This window comes from Choloepus didactylus, chromosome 18, assembly GCF_015220235.1.
Source record: "Choloepus didactylus isolate mChoDid1 chromosome 18, mChoDid1.pri, whole genome shotgun sequence".
Taxonomy (NCBI): Eukaryota; Metazoa; Chordata; class Mammalia; order Pilosa; family Megalonychidae; genus Choloepus; species Choloepus didactylus.
In genome coordinates, this window is record NC_051324.1 from 16,513,541 (window position 1) to 16,535,486 (window position 21,946).

General features: G+C 58.1%; 1 protein-coding gene across 11 annotated transcripts in view; it reads left to right on the plus strand.

The window, feature by feature from the left end:
- The first annotated feature begins 2,781 nt into the window (after positions 1-2,781).
- The window catches only part of ATP2A3 (ATPase sarcoplasmic/endoplasmic reticulum Ca2+ transporting 3), a 30,633-nt gene continuing 11,468 nt past the window's right edge, over positions 2,782-21,946 (plus strand). For 8 of the 11 annotated variants that reach the window (XR_005212593.1, XM_037808377.1, XM_037808378.1 and 5 more), the window contains exons 1-14: positions 2,782-3,083; positions 12,280-12,297; positions 12,563-12,645; positions 14,224-14,328; positions 14,515-14,653; positions 14,889-14,969; positions 15,050-15,135; positions 16,540-17,004; positions 18,015-18,106; positions 18,231-18,333; positions 19,179-19,310; positions 19,649-19,774; positions 20,554-20,772; positions 20,889-21,224. Coding sequence is in view for 10 of the 11 variants with exons in the window: in XM_037808377.1 (XP_037664305.1) it covers positions 2,966-3,083; positions 12,280-12,297; positions 12,563-12,645; positions 14,224-14,328; positions 14,515-14,653; positions 14,889-14,969; positions 15,050-15,135; positions 16,540-17,004; positions 18,015-18,106; positions 18,231-18,333; positions 19,179-19,310; positions 19,649-19,774; positions 20,554-20,772; positions 20,889-21,224 (2,103 nt within the window). In the remaining variant the exon portion in view is untranslated. The remainder of the gene's footprint in view (positions 3,084-12,279; positions 12,298-12,562; positions 12,646-14,223; positions 14,329-14,514; positions 14,654-14,888; positions 14,970-15,049; positions 15,136-16,539; positions 17,005-18,014; positions 18,107-18,230; positions 18,334-19,178; positions 19,311-19,648; positions 19,775-20,553; positions 20,773-20,888; positions 21,225-21,946) is intronic. The other 3 variants (XM_037808382.1, XM_037808385.1, XM_037808386.1) reach the window with 1 other exon arrangement.

Sequence of the window (21,946 nt, forward strand, 5' to 3'; positions counted from 1 at the left end):
TCACCTGACTGGTGGGGGGGTGACACGGGCAGCTCAGGCTGCCACCCAGATCTCTCTCTCCAGCCCCAAATACACAACTGCCCTTAGACATCTCCATCCCGCAGATCCTCATGTTCCACTTGACCCCAAATGCACTTCTTGACTCCCCTCCCTGCCTCAACCTGCTGCAGCCCACCTCAGGCTGAACCCCTCACTCACCCAGCCGCTGAAGCCAGAAACTCCGGAGTCAGCCTCGACGACGCACCTTCTCTCATCCCTGAATCCTAACCATTCGCAGGGCATGTCCCTTGCAGCCCCAACCTGCCTTAGTCCGGAAACCTCCTCATTTTCCTTCAGGATGACTGTGGGCTCCTTTCAGTGTCCGCTGTCCCCTTCCATCCCTTCCCCACACCAGCTTCCAGGACACTTTTCTAAAAGGCAAATCTGACTCCATCTCTCCACTGCTTGGGAAGCTTTTAGCACAAAATCCAGGTCTGCATGGGCAATAAGGTTCTCGGTGTCCGAGCCCTGCCTCTCCGGTCCACCCCGATTCTTGTGCCACGGTCCAGCTCTGCTGAGGGACTGATTTACTGTCCCTGACATGCGGCCCAGATTTCTCACTTTCTGCCTGCAATATCCTTTCCTCCATGTGGGTAAATCTTCCAGGGAAGGCTCACTTTTCCTCCTTGCCCCACCTCAGCCTCCTCACCCTTGCCAGAGAGGTGATAAATTCTGCCACCATCTGTCCTACGGGAAGTTGAGAAGAGCTGGGACTGGGTGCCAGGCATGGAGCTCTCAGTACATGGCAGCTGGGAGGTGGAAGGATAGCATATCCTTTGGATCCCCTGGCCACCAGCTGATTGTCCAAGTGCAGAAAGAGGACGTAACACGGAGCAAACAGCAACTGGGCAGGTAGCTGGAGTGTGTGATTCTGTGGGAGCTTGGAGGACTGCCCAGAAGTCACGATGGGGGCAACTGAGCAGGTGGGCATGCTGACAGGTGTGTGAGCCTGCCATGGTGGGGGCCCCACTTGCTGGCAGCTGTCTGCCCTGCCATGGGTTGTTTGGAGGCAAGGGTGGGATGGGCTGGAGAACGGAAATATAGGCTGGGCTGCCAGAGCAAACAGGCAGGCCTTCTGGCCGTGTCTTCTAGCAAACACCAACTCACAGTTGAGGGTGGGGTGCAGTTGGAGAAGCTTGGGGTTAAGGTCCTTGGGGCAGTGTGTGTATTTGAGGGTGGGGGGACTGGTTGCTTGAATGCCCGGGGCTCTATGTCTCTAGGAGAGAGGTCTCTAGTGGGGAGCTATAGTGCTCTGATCCAGCCTAGTCCTGGCTAACATTTGTCCTAGGAACAGGTGGGGCTGCCCTTGTGGACAGTAGAGATGGGGGAGAAAAGGACAGACCAGAAATACTTGGGGGATCTAAAACGCCAGGTTGGAAGGAGCCACAGCCAGAAAGCCAGCATCCCATATCTCCACCCTGGAGCGGCAGGCCTGGAGATCCACCTGATGCCCAGGAGTCTGGATGACCTGCGGAAAGCAGCAAAGGGCTGGACCATTCTGTCCAGCCAGCTGGTCCTTACGAATTGTTTCTGTGCTCAGGAAGGCATGGGGGGATGAGGGGAAAGGGGGCAGAGAAAGAGGAACCCAGCCCTGTCCTGGGAGGAAAAGGTGTGAGTGGGGGCACACAGTGTTTGGGTAGGGGTTAGCAACCCGAGGCAAGGCTGGAAACTGGGGCTTTCAGGAGGTGGGGAGGGAAGAGTGCAGCTGCATTTTTCCGGGAAGGCTCCCTAGCTGCGGAGGCACTGTGGGGTTTGGGGTTCAAGCAGCCGGTTAGGTGAGCTCAATCCTGGAATCTAGTACCCTGGAGACCTTGGTGGCTCCCCAGAGGCTGAAGCTCTGGACAGCAGAGGCCAGCTGGGGTGGGGGTGGGGAGGCGGCGGCGGGCGGTGAGACCGGCTGGGTCTCTCCAGCTGGAAGGGGTGACGATCAGATTGTTCTCTGCTCCTCCTTCTGGTCTGGGTGAGCGGTTTCTGCCTTCCCACGTCTTCCTCCCCGGAACCTACAGCCCCTTCTCCCAGCACCGCTGGCGCGGCTGGAGCCCAGGGAGCGCTGGAGTTGGGGCGCTGCCCTCCTCCTTCCTGGGGCGGGAGGCCCCCCACCCCCACCCCACCGGGCCGCTCTAGGGAGCCCCGCCTCCGCCCCGCAGTTGCATTTCCTGCTGGGGTGAGGGTGAGAGCCCGGGGTAAAGGACTGGTTTTCTGAACTTTTAAATATACTGGTTCATTGTTGTAGGTTCTGGTTATATGAGGAATACTTTCTCATCGCTGGACGTTTGGAAAATAAAGAAAGCACAAGTTAAAGAAAGCACAAACCTCAAATTAAAAAAAAAAAAAAATCAAGTTGTCCCCTCCAGAGGAGGCGCGCTCATTCACAGCCTTTTCGGTTCCCACCACACCCAAAGTCACACTTCGCAGAATTCGAAGTTGAGGGGTGGAGTGGGGTAGAGAGCCCCTCCTAGCCACCTGCATTTCGCAACCTCCCAGGACCCAGGAGAACGAGCCCCGGAGGCAGGAGGCGAACGGTGGCCCGCCTCACCCGCCTTCCCCGCTCTGGGGCGGCCCCTCGGGCCCCAGCCCTCGGCTCCCCGCAAGCGGCCTCAGCTGCCTAATCTGCAGAATGGGCGGACGGCGCAGCGGCGGCCCCGGGCCTTGCGGGGGGCGGGGCCGCGCGGGCGAGAAGTGCGGCCGGAAGGGGTGTGAGTGCGGGGGCGGGCTCCGTGCCGCCCCGCCCCGGGGAGGGAGCCTGGGGCGCAGCATCCTGGCGCGGGCTAGGGCGTTCGCCGCCACTGCCGTCGGGGGAAGGTCCTAGCGCGGACATGGCCTCCCGCGGCGCCCACCCCGGCCCGAATCCCCGGCGCCCCGCGCAATAGCCCCGCTAAGAGGCGGCCTCGACGGTACCCACGGTGCCGACGTCCGGGCGGGCAGCATGGAGGAGGCGCACCTGCTCCCGGCCGCCGACGTGCTGCGCCGCTTCTCGGTGACAGCCGAGGACGGCCTGAGCCCGGCGCAGGTGACCCGCGCGCGGGAGCGTTACGGCCCCAACGGTGAGAGTGCGGGCCGGACCGGGCCGCGGGGCCCGCGCGCGCCGCAGTCCCAGTCTCCCCCCTGCACCGCCGCGGCTGAGCGGTCTTCTTTCCCCTCTCGGCTCTCGGTCCCCGGGGGCGGGCAGGAAGCGAGGGCTCCGGAAACTTCTTCAGACGCTTGTGGGGCTCCCGGCAGGGCTGAGCGGCCACCTTCGGGGTGGGGGCTGGGGGGGGGTCTTCCGGGTTGGGAGACCGGACGCCTGGCTCCCAACTCCCCTCCCTCCAGGCCCCGGGACCTGTGCTTCCCACCCCCCGCACCCTTGCCCCCATCCACCCATGCAAGCCTTAGCCCTCCCCCATCCGCGCTGCGGGTCGCACCGCAAAGCAGCCCATCTTGTGCAGGTCCAGACACTGAGACCTGCTGGCGCGGGACCTGCAGGGCAGAGACTCAGGCCTGGGGTCCCAGCTGGTCCCGAGGGTCTCCCCCAAGGTCTCAATAAAACGTCCAAGAAAGTGCAGCTTGTCTGCTGGCAGCCTTGCTGTGCCCCCCTTCCACCCGCTAGGTCTTCCTCTTTCGGCAACCCCAGGCGGATGTGGCTGGCTGAGTCGGCGGGGCTTTGAACTGCCGAGACAGGAGACCCACCTCCCTGAAGGTGGAGGGTTCAAGGCCTCAGGGAGCCTCCAGGGGAGGCTTTTCCCTGGCCCAGTGACCTGGAGTGGCTCCTGCCCCTCTCTGGCAGGGAGGGAGTCTCCGAGCTGTTGATGCGTTGGTGCTTGGGTGGGAGGGGTGCCATTTCTTCTTCACACCCTTCAAAGGAGGTGGGATTCTCCTTTCTGCCAAAAGGCACAGTGGCTGCTTCCAGGTACTGTCCAGATGTGGCCGTGGCTCCTATCTGGAGTCTGTGAGGGTGGAAGGTATGGAGGGCCCCTCCCCATGCCCTTTGCAGGCAGGACCTGCCACCCCTTCACTCATCCCCGAAGCCAGACGCCCCCTCCGTCCAGTGGAAGCAGGGACCTGGGGCCTCACCCTTTCACCATTCACAGCTGGCCTGTCACCCGGCTTCCTCTTTCCCCAGAGGGGAAGGTGCTCTGGCGGAGGGTCCCACTGTGCAGGGCTGGCTCAAAAACTACGAAGAGCTGTTGGAAAGGGTGCTTTGGGTTTCATGTTGGTTTATGAAAACCACCTCTTATATAAATATTATCTTTCTGGAGCAGAAATCCTTTTTCAAAAAAATTAGTTGCTATATTTAGTGGAGCTGTGGGAGGAAATGGGGAGATAAATATTATTTAATATCCCCCATTAGTGACTTGGCAGGGAGAGTGTCATTGCAGCAGAAGAATAGGGCAGCCCAGTCTGTCCCCCGACCCTAGAGTGGGGAAGGGGGTCAGGGCAGGCAAAGTGTGGGGTCCCACAGCCGCTTCTTTGTCCGCGGTGGCCTCCAGTTAGGGAGTCCTGGTTCCCAAGAGAAGCCGGAGACCCAGCCCTTGAGGCTGCCCCCAAATCCCTCAGATTCTGACTTGTGTGATCCCGGCCAAGGGCCCTCTTCTCTCTGGCCCCCCATGTCGTCACTGGTCCATCAGGGTGGGGCTGACTGGGAGGGAAGAAGCCCCTCGTCCCACCCTGTGCTGTTTGGGGGGATCTTGGGGATCCCTGGTGCCCCGTGTGGGGTGACAGATGAGGGTGTTGGCGTGGTGGGTAGGTTCACAGAGAGGTGGATGTGCCTTGGGGTGGGGGGAGGAAAAGTTGGGGGACCCTCGCTGGTCTCCTCTGGCTCCTGTGTGCTCTGATGGTAGTAATAATAAAAGCTAATGTTTATTGAGCACATACTATGTCCTGGGCACTGTTCTCAGCGCTTTTCATTTTTTCTCTCATTTCTTCCCAAAAACAACCCTCAGGAGGTAACTGAGACACCATGAGGTTAAATAACTTGCCCAGGCTCACAAAGTAAATGGAGCTGGTACAGGTGCCTCAATTTCCCCTGTCTGTACAGGGGGTCACAGGTTCCCTGGTGTTGGTGCCTGCACCAGGGGTTGGGGTCAGCTGGCAGGAGCTGTTCCAGCTTTACCCCCAGCCCCCACAGGGCCCCAGAGGGCTCTTCCCTCCCTTGGCTGAGGGACATCTTCCCAGGAGGCATCCCAGGGCTCTGGAAGTCAGGGGAGGGGAGGGGAGCCAGCTGCCCCCTTCCAGCCTCCAGCACCCAGCCTTGGTCTGAGGAGGAGGTGGCGCGGGGTGTCCCGTGGTGACTACAGGCGTAGCCTTTCTGGTGGGGCTGCCCCTTCATAGCTGTGTGATCCTGGGCAAGCCACTTCACCTCTCTGTGCCTTGGTTTCCTCATCTCTAAATGGGGCCGCGCAAGCCTTCTCTCTTAGAGTTGTTTGTGAGTGTTCAGTGAGGTCACCTCTCCCAAGAGCGGAGGGGCTGGGCTGGGCTCAGGGCCAAAAGCTGGGTGGTGGGGTGGGTGTGGCCTGCGGGTGGAGGGAACCCCCCAGAGACCAATCCCCACCCCCACCTTCCCCCAGGAGCTCTGCACCTGCAAGGTCGTTAGCGCTAGAAACCACACGGAAGTCATTTGTTTCAGGCCTAAAGTTTGCAAATTCTGTCCCCGGGACTAGGGGAGAGAGGGGGGAGGAGACTGGGGATCCCATCCTGCTGCCTCCCTCCTGCAGATGGAAACCTCTGAGCTGGTGGGGGACGGAGACAGGTGTCAGCAGTGAAGTCAGTGAGTGTGCCAGCCTGGAGCCCTCTGCCCCATACATACGCTGGCTGTCCCAGCCTAGTTTTGGGGGATGGGGGTCCTCTGCGGCTCCAACAGGGCTGGTCTGGGCAGCACATGGGAGGCTCCTGATCCCACTGCCTCCTCCCAGCCCACCTTTCTCTGCAGGTCCCCAAGGTGCCCAGAGCTCTGCTTCCTCATGGGGCTTTTATTTTTTTACAGTTTTAAAAATTTAATTTTTCACTAAAATTTGCCTACAGTGCAACAATCAAAGGGTATAAATAGTGTACAGTAAAGCTCTCCCCCATCCTGTCCCCAGCTACCCATTCTCATTGTTCCCATTGGCTCTCTGAGCTCTGATCTTTTTGTCATGCAGCGAGGTGTAGTATAGGTATGTTTTGCCCCTGCTTTTCCTCCTGACCACCAATGAGAGAGGGGCCGGTGTAGGGCGTCATCAAGCTTCCTGGTGGCTCTGCGGGACTTTGTCGCTTGGCTGTCCCTGCATTTCTCCACCTCGGTTTGTTTGCACCTCGGGTTGTAACTGCACACAGCGTTACAAGGAATATCCTTGTCCCCACGTCATTTTACACACTTGTCAATATCACTAAAGGATAAATTCCTAAAGTGGAGTTGCTGGGTCAGAGGATGTGTGTATTTTTAATTTTGACAGCTGTTGCTAAATTGGTCTCGGTAAGGTTGACTACAACCTATTTGCCCCCCACCTGGCCAGCCGTGTGTAATCAGATGTTTTGATCAGTGTTGATCTGATAGAAAAGTGTCCTCTCGTAGTTTTATTTTGCATTTCTCCCTTTACAAGTCAGGTCGGCACCTTTTCACATGTTTAGAAGCTGTTTGCTTTACTGTGCCCGGGAACTAGCTGCTCATCCTTGTCCAACCTGCGCAGGGCCAAGAGGCAGTATTGGGTTGAGCATGTTTCTGATGAGGGGTCCTGGGCCTAAAGGATCCTGAGAGCTGGGTGCAGAGCACGATGTGGGAGTCAGACAAGAGCCCAGGAGGTCTCGGATGGTGGTGTCTGTACACGGCAGTTTGACCTGGGCCTCTCAGGCTGTCCATCTGCACAGTGGGTGCAAAGGCCTGGGGGAGGGGCTGCCAGGTGGGAGGGGTCGTCCGGATTTGGATTCCTGCCAGCAGTGTCTCCAGGCCCCAGCTGACTGCTGGAACTCGGGAAACCAGGCCAAGAGGAGTAGGGCGAGGTGGGAGGAGGGGCAGCTGCATGGCCCCACTTGCAGGGTGGCTCCCACAGAGGTACGCCACCTCGGCCTTCAGGGTCCTCCTTAGTAGAGCAGAGATGGGGCCCCTGAGATCCCCCACAGGCCCTGCAGGATGTGAAACTGACTCCCAGATCTGAGGCGGGTAGGGGCTGAGTGGGATTTGCCTGCCGGGATTTGGAAGCTCAAGGTCTTCTAGGTTTCACCCTACTTCTCCCGCCCTCTGGCCCTTGCTGGGCAGCCTTAGTCCCCCCAGGAGCAGTACCAAGCCTGCCCCAGCCGACTCCCTGGCCCCCTCACAATGGAGCTCCCCAAGTCAGAGCTGGGTCTGCCCTAAGGTGCAGCTGGGCACCCAGATGCTGAGCAAACCCTTGGTCTCTAGAGCCAGGTAGGCCTGGTGGGCCCCTCTGCAGAGTGGGGGAGCCAGGGACACAGGTGGTCCCTGCACTCTAGGGTTCCTGGAGACGCAGCAGGGCCAGGTGGGCTGGGCGGAGTCTGTCCCGTGGCTGGCTCCGGCCCTGACCCTGCAAGAGTGACTGTTTAATTGCTCTGTAAATTTACCTTTGAGGAAGATCTTGGTGAGTGCTCTCCTCTCCTGGCTGGAGCCCACATGTAGAAGCCGAAATACCAGTTTCGAATGTTTCCAGAAGGAAGGAGTTGAGGGAGAAGCAGGGGAGCAAATGATGCGTGGAGCCTGGGGCAGCCCCAGAGGCAGCCTGGCCCTGCACCTCCCCACCCCCCAGCCCTGGGCCCAGCCTGAACCTGCAACAACTGAGTAAACAGTTGGGCCCAGGGTGACTCACCCCTCCTGGCCCTGGAGGTGTTCCATCGGGTGGGGAGGCAGCCCCACTGCAGATGACCGCATGAAGGTCACGCGGTGGGAGGAGGGCAGGGTGATGAGGTGGGGGCTCTGGGAGGGCTCCCAGGGGAGGGGGCTTTGCAGCGAAGCCTTCCTGAGAGGGTGGGATTTCCACAAGGAGATAGGTAAGGGTACTCTGGACAGAGATGCACAAACAAAATCTCAGAGCAGAAGCTTCAAAATGAGCAGATGTAGTGGCAGTCCTGAGGGTCCTGCTTGGGAGACAGACAGACATCTAAGGTCTGCGAGTGATTCTGGAAAGGCTGGTCAGGGCAGATCCACTGGGGCCTTGCATGCTGGGCTAAGCTTGGCCTTTATCCTGTAGGCCGTGAAGGTGTGTAGGCAGTGGGGGAGGCGGGGTCGTTCATTTGCAGATATTTACTGAGCACTTGCTATGTGCCTGGCACCATTCTCGGTGCTGCAGACACTGCACTGGACAGTCCTGTCGTGGAGCTTACATTCCAGCAATTATTCTGATTATGGCTAATGCTTTTTGAGCATGGGCTGTGTGCTTTGCATTACTCTAAGTGCTTTACACACATAGTGCCATTTAAGCTTCACAGCAACCATATAAAGTAGTTACTATCATTATCCCCATTTTGCAGGTGGTGAAAGTGACACAAAGAGGGGGGTAATTGGCTTGCCTGCGGCCATAGGACTACCAAGAGATAGAGCAGGATTTGAACTCAGGTCCTCTGGAACAGATTCCTTGTCTAAGCCATGGAACTTCTCTGATCACATCCCCTTTTGATCTCAGGACCCACAGGCTAACTCCCTGGCCCTGCCTGGCCAGCCCCATATCGGGCCTCAGTGGGCTTGGGCCGGCTCAGTCTGGCAAGGGTGGCCCAGAGCAAAGGTGGGCTGGCTGAGGGTCTGGGAGGGAGCAGCACCTGCTCATTACTGTCTGTTCCTTGCAGTCCAGTGGACGGCACTAAGAGGTGGGCAGGGCCCAGGCATTCTTCTGTTTAACAGATGGGGCATCCGGCGCTGCTGCAGGCCCAGTGCCATCATGTCAAGGGGAACTAGCTCAGCACCAACCCCCTCCCCACCCATAACCACAGTCTGGGGATAACAAGGGGGGCACCAGTATATCTTTCAGGGATGCCTAGGGGTGGGGGTAAAGGACCTCTCCCAGCCCCTGGGCTCCCTCCACAGCCCCAGAACCCACTGATGTGACAGGAGAATTGGGTCTTTCAGGGTCTTGGTGGAATTGCCATTTGAAGCAGACCAGGCCTGAGCAGGCAGTGCCTAGCAACCCCCAAAACATCACCTGTGAGGACAGCAGAGAGCTTTCCGGACAGGGATGATTTTGATTGAGCCCTGGGGCCACTACAGAGGGGTAGGCTGGTTGATGGGATGAGGGCATCCAGCCTAACAGTCAGGACATGGCTATGGGAGCAGGGGGCCAGGGGAGAGAAGGCAGGAAGGCCTAAGAGTTAGGGCAGAAGGTCTTAACAGGGGGTCTAGAGCCAGACTGACCTGAGCTCAAAACCTGGCCCAGCAACTTCCCAGTTGTGTGACCATCAACTAGTTATTCAACCTCTCTGGGCTTCAGTGATCTCCTCTGTAAAATGGGAATAATAATTGTATCCTCCTTCTTGGGTTGAGAATTGTAGAGAATAATGCACACAGAGTCGGCATGGTGTTTGGCATAGACAACACCAGTTGCTGGTATTGTTATATATCTGCCAACACCTACCCGGCACACAATGTCTTCCCATTTATTGTCTGGAGATAATACTGGTAGAGCACCTGGCACACTACTCGGTACACAGGAGATGCTCAGTAAATGTGGCTCTTGTCAATAACATTAGTGATGATGGTGGTGGTGACAATAATCCTCCCAGAAGCCCTTCAAGGTGGGGGTGGGTGCCCCACCTTCCACACGAGGCTCAGGGAGGCTGAGCCACCCACCTGGCACCCCACGGGCCTTGGGCCACGTGCGGGGATGGGTGGGGCATCTGAGGGGAGCTCAGTGGCTGCTGAGCCTCCTGAGGGGTATGGGGGATGGAAGGGGAACCTGGTGGTAGAAGCCAGGTCTGCAAGGAAGGGGCTCTCAGTCAGGATCAGCCAGTTTATGCTGCAGTAACAGCCCTACATCTCGGTTGCTTCAGACAATAGGGGTTCATTTCTTACGCTCTGTCAGTGGCAGGTCATCCCAGGGCTCTGTGTTTTCCTCACTCCATGACCCAGGCTGACAGTGCAGATGCCATCTCATAGGTTGCTGGTTGGAGCAGCAGAGAGAGAAAAGCAGCAGACCCACATTGGCTGATACAGTAGCCACCAGCTTCCAGAGGCTGTTTAAATTTAAATTTAAATTAATGAAAATTAAGTAAAATTAAAAATATAGTTCTTTGGTCACACGAGCTTCATTCCAAGTGCTGGACGTCCCCAGGTGGCTCGTGGCTCCAGTGTCGGACAGTGCAGATACAGACTACATCCATCATCACAAAAAGTTCTAGTGCTCAGCGCTCTTCGAGAGACTCGCGTCAGCAATCAAACATCCAGTCCGGAACTAGCATGCATCACTTTTTTTTTGCGCTTGGGGTCCAGGAAGTGCAATCCTACTCTGTGCCCACTCTGTGCCCACGGGTGGAGAGAATCAGATATATTGGGGGCACAGCATAATGACCACCACAGAGTGGATGCTGGGCCAGGGATGGGTTAGGGAGACAGCAGGAGGGATTCAGGTGAGACTCGCAGATGCACTTCTCCTCTTGCTCCTGAACTGTGAGGATACCTGCAGGAGTGAGGGGTCTCCTGGTAAAGCATGGCAGAGGAAGGTGGGCGTACTGAGGATGGCACTATTCTTTACAGAAGCTGGAGCGTGGCCGAGATGACCTCCAGAGTACCCTGCTCCATTGGAGAATTGGCCCAGAAAGCAGGCCTGGCCCTCCCTGCTGCTGCCTTTCCTGTTCGCTTCAGCTAAATAGATCAGAAGGAAAGAGTCTGTTTGATTTTAATCTCGACTCAGGACACTGGAGATTACATTTTCCACGGAAAATGTCAGCCGTTGCCTAAAATAGGGCTTTGGAGAAAATGCTAGAAAGTGTATTTTTAGGTTATGTTTCCCTCCTGGATTCCTGCAGCCCAATGGACTGCTTCGTACTCTCCATGGTTAAGTTGCCAGGTGCAGACCCCAGACCTTCCAAGCCAGTGGTCCAGGGAGAGAGCTCCCACAGAAAAGCTGGCCGGTGCACGAGCCAAAAGCAGGTAGAGGGATGCAAGGACCTGTTCCATGTGTCAGGAGGGAGAACGAGGACAGGAGAGCTAGCCCAGGGTAGGGCCTCAGGTTCTGCATTTCCAACAGTCTCCAGGTGTCGCTCAGGCTGCTTGCCCGGAGATGTCCTTTTGAGTGGCAAGGGGTACAAGGAGGGGGCCAGTTAGGCCTCGGCAGCGGGGAAAGCCCACCCAAGCCCATCCTCGGGGCCAGCTGCCTCACCACCCCCACAGCCCCAGCCAGGTACACTTACTTGCTGTGGGACCTCGCTCAAGCCACTGCTCCACTCAGAGCCTCGGTTCTCTCATCTGGAGATCTGGAGAAACACGGCAGTCCCTTCCCTTCCCACCTCCCCTGTGGGCTGTTGGGAGGATTCAAAGGCAGCAGGTAACTGAGGCAGCCCCCTCTGCCTGGTACCAGGGACGCTTTTGGAAATGAAGGCAATACAAAGTCGGCATGTAAAATGATGGCAGGTCCTGTTGGGGTTTGGAAACCATAGACCTGTAAACGTTCTATGGGTCTGGGGCTGGGCCTGTGGGGTGGGGGGTGTCTTACCAGCCTGCAGAAGGGGATGGCCTGGGAGGGGCAAGTCAAGACTCACCCCCAGGGATAGACCCGTGGGCTAGTCCTCACTGCCTGGGATGCCGGCTGCTGAGGTCTTGTGCAGAGGAAGCTCCAAGGTGGGGTGGGGTTCAGAGGGCTGGCTCATGCCTCGCCCGGGGGGGTCTGCCCGGGTGGTCCAGGAGGAGCAGGTGGATGAGGCGGCCTGAGCCCCTGTTCTCAATTAGAGTTGCTCGTGGGGGGAGGGGCTTGCCTGCAGTGGGGGTGCAGGTAGGGTGTCATGGAACAGGACTGAGGAAGGGTATGCAGGGGAGCCATGAGAACAACCCATCCACTGGGTGACCCCAGGGTTCCTTTTTCTTCTCCAGGCTTCAGTTTCCCCTCTATGAAATGGGGGTGGGGCTGGACTAGAGGAAAGGCCCTCCTGGTTCCGGTCTTGTCCCTCAACCAGCGTGGGGTGGGGGTAGGGGACTGGAAGCATCTGGGCTCAAACCAGGTGGTCAAGGGACCCCAGCAAGCTGTAGGGATGCGTCCAGACCAAGCTGGGTGGGCTCCAAGAGGGGGCTGCTCGGACTCCACTGTAATCTAATTGTCGCTTGTCTCCTCATGCCGCATGGCTGCCTGGATCCTGCAGAGCTCCCGACCGAAGAAGGTGAGGCTTGGGCCAGGGTGGGCTGCAGTGCTGGGGCCACATCCGTGGGCATGCCCTCCCTCCTCCCCTCAGAGTGAGGCCTTGCCGAGCCGTCAGGGTCCTCCAGCCTCATCCGCCAGGGCCTCCAGGGGCTCGGGCTCTCGCCCTGGGATCTGCAGGGGCAGGGAGTGGTCCAGGTGGCTCCGAGGCCGTCCCAGCTCTGAAAGGGGTGGAGGAAGGTCAGTCGGTCAGGGGCCCAGGTCTCACGTGGTGCTTCTGTACCCAGGGAAGTCCTTGTGGGAGCTGGTGCTGGAGCAGTTTGAGGACCTCCTGGTGCGCATCCTGCTGCTGGCTGCACTGGTGTCCTTCGTAAGTAGAGCCCTGCCGCCATGGCCCTGGAGCCTGGGAGGGACCGCCGGGTCCTGGCAGTGCTCGGAGCCCAAGCTCTGGGGCACAGGGCTGTCCTCTTGGCTCTCTCCATGGTGGGCATCCCTGGGCCTGCTCCCTGGCCCTCTCTGACCCCCACCTCCCCCTGCTCTGCTCAGACCTCGGCTTCCCTCGCCTGTCCCCTCACAGCCACCTCCACTGGACACCGGCTCCCATGTGGCTCCCTCCAGTCCGTCTTCCACCCTGGCTGTGAGAGCGAGCTCTGGAGACACAAGCTTGGCCCTGCCCTGACCTTCCCTGTCTCAGGCCAGGGTTTCTCGATTGCAGCACTGTTGACATTTTGAACCAGATACTTTGTTGTATGGGGCCATCCTGTACATTGTAGGATGTTTAGCAGCACCCCTGGCCACTACTCACCAGATGCTAGCAGCTCCCCCAGATGTGACAATCAAAAATGTCTCCAGCTATTGACAAATGTCCCTGGGGTTGCCCCCAGGTGAGAGCCAGCACCTTTGGCCCTTCTCTGTTTCCTGGCGCTCCTGAAATCTCAGGGGCCTTTACTGCTTGCCACCTCTTCTTGACTGATGCTCCCCTTTGCTCTTCCCTGCTGCCCACTGCCCAGACCCTACCTGGACCTGGGGAGCCATAGGGCCAGGGTGGAGAGGCTATGGGGGAGACCGTGGTTGGCATTAGTGGCTGAGCAGCAGAGACCTTAGTAGTAACTCAGGGCTGGGAGTGGCCGCCCTGAGGGTGGGCACCAGCCCTCCCTAGCAGGTGACCTGGAGAGTGGGCTGCCAGGGCCCTGGGTGGGTCTCGCCATCTCTGCCCAGTTAGATTTAATCCTGGCTTCCCACCCAACCAGCTGTGCCAGCCGTGTCTGAGCCTCCTGCCCTTGGGGAAAACCAGGGACTCTTACAGAACAGTCTATCCATGCTTAAAATAGCTGAGCCAAAAGGGGGCTTGAACCCTTTAACTGTACAGATGGGCACAAAGGCCCATGGAGAGGGCGTGACAAGTACTCACTGGAACCAAGAGGTGAAAATGAGACCTGAACCAGGTCTTCTGCCTCCCAGGCCTGGGCACTCCACTGGCCAGTGTATATCAGATGTGAGCTGCATCAGAATCACCTGGGCTTGCTAAAACACATATTGATGGGTACCCCCTCTCTTCCCCCACCCAGAGTTTCTGACTGAGGAGGTTGGGGATGGGCCCCTGGAACTGCATTTCTAACAAGTTCCCAGGTGCTGCTGCTGGTCTAGGGGCCACAATTTGAGAACCACAGCTCTTTGCAGACAGTGGAGTCTCCAGCTACCAGTTGTGCACCTGCCTTGCATCCTAAAGGCTGGTCTGGGTGGGGCGTGGGCTGTGGTGGTCATTGTCTGTAGGAGCTGGTCATCTTGTAAATCTAGGCCTTCTCAGAGTAGCCCTCTCCAAGCTCAGGGCTCCCCAAGGCCATCTCCAAAACAGGGGAGTAGACAGGAGATCCGGGGTGCAAAGGAAGAAAAAAGAGCTGGTCCCAGCCCACAGCATAGCCTGAACTCACCAGCTCTGATCCTGCAGGTCTTAGCCTGGTTCGAGGAGGGTGAAGAGACCACGACAGCCTTCGTGGAGCCCTTGGTCATCGTGCTGATCCTCGCGGCCAATGCAATCGTGGGCGTGTGGCAGGTGGGAGGCACAGGGAGGTGGGCTGGGGCCCTGGGGTCTCCTGGCCACTTGGTGTGACCTCGCACTGTGCTGGGGTCTCACTGCTGGTCCTTCCAGCTCCGTCCCAAGCCCTGAGGCTGTCACTCGGAGGGGGTGGCCTGTGGGGAGCTGCAGGGACAGACCGCCTGCCCACCTCATCTTCTGCAGGAACGCAATGCCGAGAGTGCCATCGAGGCCCTGAAGGAGTACGAGCCCGAGATGGGCAAGGTGATCCGCTTGGACCGCAGGGGCGTGCAGAGGATCCGCGCCCGGGACATCGTCCCTGGAGACATCGTGGAAGTGGCAGGTATGCGGGGGCCGTCTCCTTTTGTTAGGTGGTGATGGCGGTCCCTGTCCCTCTCTGTGCCTCCATCCTTCTGGCTCTATTCTCAGAGGGGGTGACAGTCCCATCCCTCCCAAGCCCCTCAGGGGTCTACCTAAGGGGTCCCAAGCCCTAACCTGGGATCCTGGGCGTCTCCTGGTTTTCCTGGGATGGGTGTGGTACCCAAAGTGACCCTCAGCCAGGCCGTTCCTCTCCACAGTGGGGGACAAAGTGCCTGCCGACCTCCGCCTCATCGAGATCAAGTCCACCACGCTGAGAGTCGACCAGTCTATCCTGACGGGTGAGGCCCCCCACCGAGGCCTGGGCAGGGGGAGGGTGTCATCTCCATGTGGGGTTTCTCATTTCCAGTTCCACAACCAGGTGAATCTGTGTCCGTGTCCAAGCACACAGATGCCATCCCAGACCCCAGAGCCGTGAATCAGGACAAGAAGAACATGCTGTTCTCCGTAAGTCCCTGGGATGCTGGGGGCCTTCCTAGGGCCTTTGCCTGGATAAATATAATAATAATAATAATAATTACATTAAGATTAATTGATTAAAGGTCTAAAGGAAAGAACCGCATCAATTCTTGGCAATCTGTGCAAATTAATAATAATAATAGCTCATATTTACTGGAGGCTGTGCACCTGACACTGTCCTGAGCCCTCTGCATTATGTTAACTTAATCCTGCCAACAAACCTTTGAAATGGGCACTCTTGTTATCCATATTTTCCAACGAGACAAGCACAGAGAAGTTAAGTTTCCAAGGTCACACAGCCAGTGAGTGGCAGAGATAGGCTGTGAGCTCAGTCATTCAGGCTCCAGAGCTCCTCTGAACTACTGGGCCATCCTGCCTTAATCTGGAGAGGGCCAGAGTTCGCCTCTAGTCACTCAATAGAAAATTCTCTAGAGGAAAGAGGGTTGCAAAAGTGGTGGAGAGTGGTGGGAACAGTCCATTTCTCAGATGGGAAAACTGAGCCCAAGGCAAGCCGCTGGGTTCCCCTGGCTCGTCTTGGGGAAAATGATGGTTTCAGCTCTGGTGGGAAGGGTCTGCCCCTTGGCCTCACAGAGAATCATCAGGTTATACTCACAGGTAGCCCAGCAACAACCTGGAGCCAAGCAAAGAGAGTTTCAGGACCCTGGGGCCACACGAAGGGTCAGGCCAGCCAGCCAGTGGCCCAGGACACCAGATTATAAGAGCGAACCTTCCTGGCCCAAGTGAACAGAAATGGGGCAAGTGACGTCACCCAGAACTCTTCCGTCCGGGAACGGCATACCTCGTCGCCTGGAAGCCTTTGACAAGCTGCCTTGGGGTGGGGGGGGAGACTCTTAGAGGCGTGCTCATGTGTCAGCAGCTGTCACTGAACAGCTTTCTAAGGCCTCTAAGGAGGACTGTCTGGCTGCTGCACGCCCTTTCTTTAGCTGGGAAACCTGCACATGGGGACTGAGGCTGCATTACTCAGGGCAGAAGGAGCGTGGCTGATTCCTCACGCTGCAGGATGCTGCCTCCCTTTGAAAGGGCACAGAGTTAATTGGGCCTCCTGTGGTCCATTTTACAGAGGAGGACACTGAGGCTCAAGGCTGGCCATCCTTAACACCAGGACTTAGAGATTTTACTAAGACCTTGGGAATGAAGGGCCTTAGGCTCAGATTTTCTAGATTCAATCACAGTTAACCACACTCTTCTGTGTAGCCATATCGCTTGTTTATGAATCACATACTGATAGGTTGGTGCCCATGCTGTGCTGTTCATCTTTGTCACTTTCGGCCCTGGCGCCTCCTCTGTGCCAGGCACTGGGGCTGTGGAGGATTTGGGGGTCCTGGGCCTGGCCGGGGTGGTAGCAGCTCTTCCCTCACCCCTCCCTGTCAGGGCACCAACGTGGCATCGGGCAAGGCAGTGGGTGTGGCAGTGGCCACGGGCCTGCACACAGAGCTGGGCAAGATCCGGAGCCAGATGGTGGCAGTAGAGCCAGAGCGGACGCCGCTGCAGCGAAAGCTGGACGAGTTTGGGCGGCAGCTGTCCCGCACCATCTCCATGATCTGTGTGGCCGTGTGGGTCATCAACATTGGCCACTTCGCCGACCCGGCCCACGGCGGCTCCTGGCTCCGCGGCGCTGTCTACTACTTCAAGATCGCCGTGGCCCTGGCCGTGGCTGCCATCCCCGAGGGCCTCCCAGCTGTCATCACTACGTGCCTGGCACTGGGCACGCGGCGCATGGCGCGCAAGAACGCCATCGTGCGGAGCCTGCCCTCCGTGGAGACCCTGGGCTGCACCTCAGTCATCTGCTCTGACAAGACGGGCACGCTCACCACCAACCAGATGTCCGTCTGCCAGGTGAGTGGCTGCGGCCAGACTGGGGCCCCGTGGGTGTTGCTGTGTGATGCCACCCAAGATGGGCTCCCTCTCTGGGCCTCTGCCCAACTTCCTTTTGGGCCTGGGACAGAGGAGAGGACCTGTGGGCTGTACCTCAGTGGGGAGCAGATCCAGGTTTTCATGGAAGCAGAGCAGACCACAGGTAGGCTGCAGTGGATAAAGCCTGGTTACTGGATGCCCTGGGCAGGTCACTGCCAATGTATGAGCCTCAGTTTCCTCATCTGAAGCTTGGGTTTGCAAGCCCTGCCAGGCAAACATAAAGAACACAGAAGAAGGTCAAGTACAGCCTCAGCATCTGAGCCATGCTGGGACCTGACCCAGGTTCTGTCCTGTCCCACCATGGCCCTCTGCAGTCAATGCCTGTCACCAGATATGCCAGTTCCCATGACCTGGGAAAGGCCAAGGCAGGAATTATTCATTCCCTGGCGCTTGATGCCACATCCTGGGCTTGCTGCCCCTGTGCTCCGGCCATTCTGGCTGAGACTCTAGCAGGCCTGTGGGGCAAGGGTTTCCCACTCCTTCCAGCTTCCAGGCCCCCTATCACCTGTGCTCCCCCAACCTGGCGACTGGGGCTGGGAACCTGGGCTCTGCATCCGGAGACCCTAAGGCCTCCTGGAAGCCCAGGGAGGCTGCTGCAGGGGAGGAGGCACCGGGAAGCCTTCCAGCCAGCAGCCCCGACTTTGACCCAGAACTCTGCTGAAATCTCTAGTGGGACTTCCTTTGAACAGGGTGTTCCTTGGCTAAAATAAAGATTTGAGAGGCAGTGTAGGGAAGTCATGGCAGCCTTACAGGCTAGATGCTGGGCTGAGAATCTTGACTTTGTGCTTGCCAGAGCAAGGAAAGCGGAAGGCCTCTTAACACCCTTGAATTGCGCCTCCTGGGGTGGGGGTGGGGGATGGCTTTTTCAGACCGGCCGCCCTGGGGGCAGGAGGCGCCCTGGGCTCTGCATGAGCACCGCCTTCACTCCCTAGATGTTCGTGGTGGCCGAGGCCACGGCCGCCGGCCCCTGCCACTTGCACGAGTTCACCATCTCGGGCACCACGTACGCCCCTGAGGGCGAAGTGTGAGTGCGGGGCGAGGGGGCGGGGGGCGGGGCTACGCGGGGGAATCGCATTGAGGTGTCCGCCCCCACCCCCAGCGGACCGAGGCCTTAGTCCTGAAACCCCCCCCACCCCCGGGTCCCGCAGGCGGCAGGGGGAGCGGCCGGTGCGCTGTGGGCAGTTCGACGGGCTGGTGGAGCTGGCAACCATCTGTGCCCTGTGCAACGACTCGGCGTTGGACTACAACGAGGTGGGGATGTCAGTCTTGGTGCATGGCTGAGGACGGTAGAGAGCCCCAGGGGGATTTTGAGCAGGGGGGTGGGATGGTCAGATTTGTGTTTCCAAAAGATCCACCAGGCTTCCTGCTGGGGAGCAGGGCAGGCAGAGGGCAAGGCGGGAGCCCGGGAGTCCTGTGTGGTCAGCCAGGCAGAACAGTAGGATGAGCCCAGGCCTTGGGGACAGGGGCGAGACATGGGTTGGAGAGAAATTTAGGAGCTGAAAATCCTGGGATTTGGGCACTGGTTGAGGGAGAGAGGGGACAGAGGTCAGGGTAGGTCCTGGCTGCTGTCATGGGGGGGCCTGTCCCTGGAGCCGTGAGCCTAGGGAGAGGAGGAGGTGGCCTGAGGGGAACCCAGGAGCCAAGGTCCCACAGGCAGCAGTTGGACAAGGGGGTGTGGAGCTCAGGAGAGAGGCGGTGGCTGGGTCTGAGAATGTGAAAGGTGGTGGAAACTGGAGGCATAAGAGGCCCCAGGGTGAGACATTGGGAGGGAAGGAGCAGGGGCTGGACAGCAGAATTTGGGCCCAGAAAAGAGCTGGCCAAGGAGGCTGAGAAGGAGTGAGCAGCGAGGGAGGGGACAAGCTGGGAGGGGGCTCGGTCCTTGACGCAGGGGAGAGGAGAGGGCCAGGAAGAGAGGGTGGGCAGAGGGCCAGGCACTGCCCAGAACCCAGGCCAGCTGAGCCAGCAAGGGCCAACAGGCCATGGTGCAAAGAGCTTGTGCAAAACTCTGTCCAAGGTAGCTCCAGGGGCAGACAGTGAGTGCGAGGTGAGACTGCAGAGCCTGGCTGCCCCTCACTCTGTACCCTGGGCCCCGCCAGGCCAAGGGCGTATATGAGAAGGTGGGAGAGGCCACAGAGACGGCTCTGACGTGCCTGGTGGAGAAGATGAACGTATTTGACACCGACCTGCAGGCCCTGTCCCGGGTGGAGCGAGCTGGCGCCTGCAATGCAGTGAGTGGGCTGGAGTGGGGGGCTCAGGCTGCCGGCCCCGCAGCTGTGGCTTGTGGAGCATCTGGAGAAGGGAGAGAGGGTAGCTAAGTCTTGGGAATCTTCTGGAAGGAGGAAGAACCTCAGACTTGGGCAGGGAAAAAAGAGGGCGGAAGGCTGGGCCAGAGCTTAGACACAATCTGAGGCTGGAAAGGGAGGGGGAAGCCTTGACTGTTGGGGGCAGGAGAATGTAGACATTGTCCGCAGGGAGCAGAGGGGCTCTTCTCAGGCCAGACAGCTGGCGAGGGAGCAGGTAGGGGAGCTGGCTGGCCCCTCACACCCTGCCCTGCCTGGACCCACAGGTCATCAAGCAGCTCATGCGGAAGGAGTTCACTCTCGAGTTCTCCCGGGACCGGAAGTCCATGTCAGTGTACTGCACGCCCACCCGCCCCACCCCAGCAGCCCAGGGCAGCAAGATGTTTGTGAAGGTGGGGGCCTGCCTGGCTGGTCTGGGGCTCCTGCAGGCCCTAGGATCTTTGGGGAACCTGGTGGCCACTCCACGGAAGCTCTAGAAGCTGCAGCTGCAGGTTGAGGGAGGTGTGAAACCCATTGCGGAGGTGAAGAATCCAGAACGAGGGTGGTCAGCCTGCCACGGGGAGGGCCACAAAGCCGAGGCCTGCTCGCTGTGACCTTGGGGTCACCTTCTATGGGCCTCAACCTCCCAATCTGAACCATGGGGTTCTCTTGGAAGGTCTTCCGATTCTCACGGGTGGTGCACAGATGGTTGGTGCCCATCCCTGGTACTGTGTGTCTTGGAAACTGAGTCTCAGGGAGGGAAGGGAGTCAGCTCCCTCCCAGGCTTCTGTCCACAGCATTGCTGCTTGCACACCTGAAGTAGGAATCACGGCTTAACTTCACATGTAGGTTTAGTGACTTTTGAAATGAAAAGCCTTCATTTCATGAAGGAGCTTCAGACACTTCAAAAAGTTAGCATCTGGGGTGACCTTTCTGGGAGAGGGAGAAGCCACTGATTGTGCACTCAGGGGCCCAAGCTCTAGAGGAGCCCAGTGCCCCAAGACCACTCAGGCCCACTCTGAGGTTTCTCAAAGTAGATTCTGGTCTGTGCCCTTGCTGTGCATGCCCTCGGGGTCCCTTTCCCCCTCAGTTGGGTGGAATGAAGGGGTCAGAGGAGTGGCACATGAGGGGTGTCGTGACGAGGTCACCTCTCCGTCTGGCCCCTACTTCCCCCTGCCTCTCCACTCCACAGGGGGCTCCAGAGAGTGTGATCGAGCGCTGCAGCTCAGTCCGCGTGGGGAGCCGCACAGTGCCCCTGAACACCACCTCCAGGGAGCAGATCCTGGCAAAGATCCGGGACTGGGGGTCAGGTTCAGACACACTGCGCTGCCTGGCCCTGGCCACCCGGGACACGCCCCCAAGGAAGGAGGACATGCAGCTGGATGACTGCAGCAAGTTCGTGCAGTACGAGGTGGGTGCTGGGGCAAGGTCCCAGGGATAGAAGCCGCGTGTGTCCCTGCAGCACCTGGGCAGACAGCGGGTTGAGGATGGGCTCAGCCTCAGCTTGTATCTGCCCCCTCCCTCCAGACGGACCTGACCTTCGTGGGCTGCGTGGGCATGCTGGACCCGCCACGGCCTGAGGTGGCTGCTTGTATTGTCCGCTGCCGCCAGGCGGGCATCCGTGTGGTCATGATCACAGGGGACAACAAAGGCACGGCTGTGGCCATCTGCCGCCGGCTTGGCATCTTCAGGGATATGGAGGACGTGGCGGGCAAGGCCTACACAGGCCGCGAATTCGATGACCTCAGCCCCGAGCAGCAGCGCCATGCCTGCCGGGTGGCCTGCTGCTTCGCCCGCGTGGAGCCTGCACACAAGTCCCGCATCGTGGAGAACCTGCAGTCCTTTAATGAGGTCACCGCCATGGTAAGGCCACAAAACTGGGGCCTGGGGAAGGTGGGGAGGGAGTAGAGATGCACTTGCCACTGGGCTTGGAGCAAGCAACCCATGCAGTCTCTTCTGCCTCGTTCCTGTTTTTCCCAACATTTTATTGCAAAGAAGTCAAATGCCAAGAAATTGAAAGCATTTTACAGTGAACACGTATATATCCGCCATCTAGATTCTATAGTTAGCATTTTGCTGTATTTGCTTTATCATATACTTATTTATCTACCATCTTGTTCTCCGTCTTATTTGTATGTGCATTTCAAATTAAGCTGCATGCATCAGTATACTTTATCCTTCTGTACACCAGAATCCATCTCATTAACTAGAGATCAATATTTTTTATGTTTTTTTTTTATTCTTTATGAGGTAAAATTTTATACCATGTAATGTAGAAATCTTAAATGTACCATTTGATGAGTTTTGATTAATGGACATATTGAATGACTATTTCATTTGGGCCCAGTTTTTGTTCTGTCTCATTCTTGAGCCTGGTCTGTTCTTCAACACTGAACTAATTCTTGACCTTGACCCAACCCAGTCCTTTACCTTGACTAAACTCTTACCTGTGGCCCAGCCTTGACCTGAATACTGAGCTGGCTGCCAGCCTTTGCTTGACCACAATTGTAACCTGGTTCTTGACCTTGTCTTTGACTTGGTCCCTGACTTTGATGTTGACCTCCATCTTAATCTGATCCTTTACT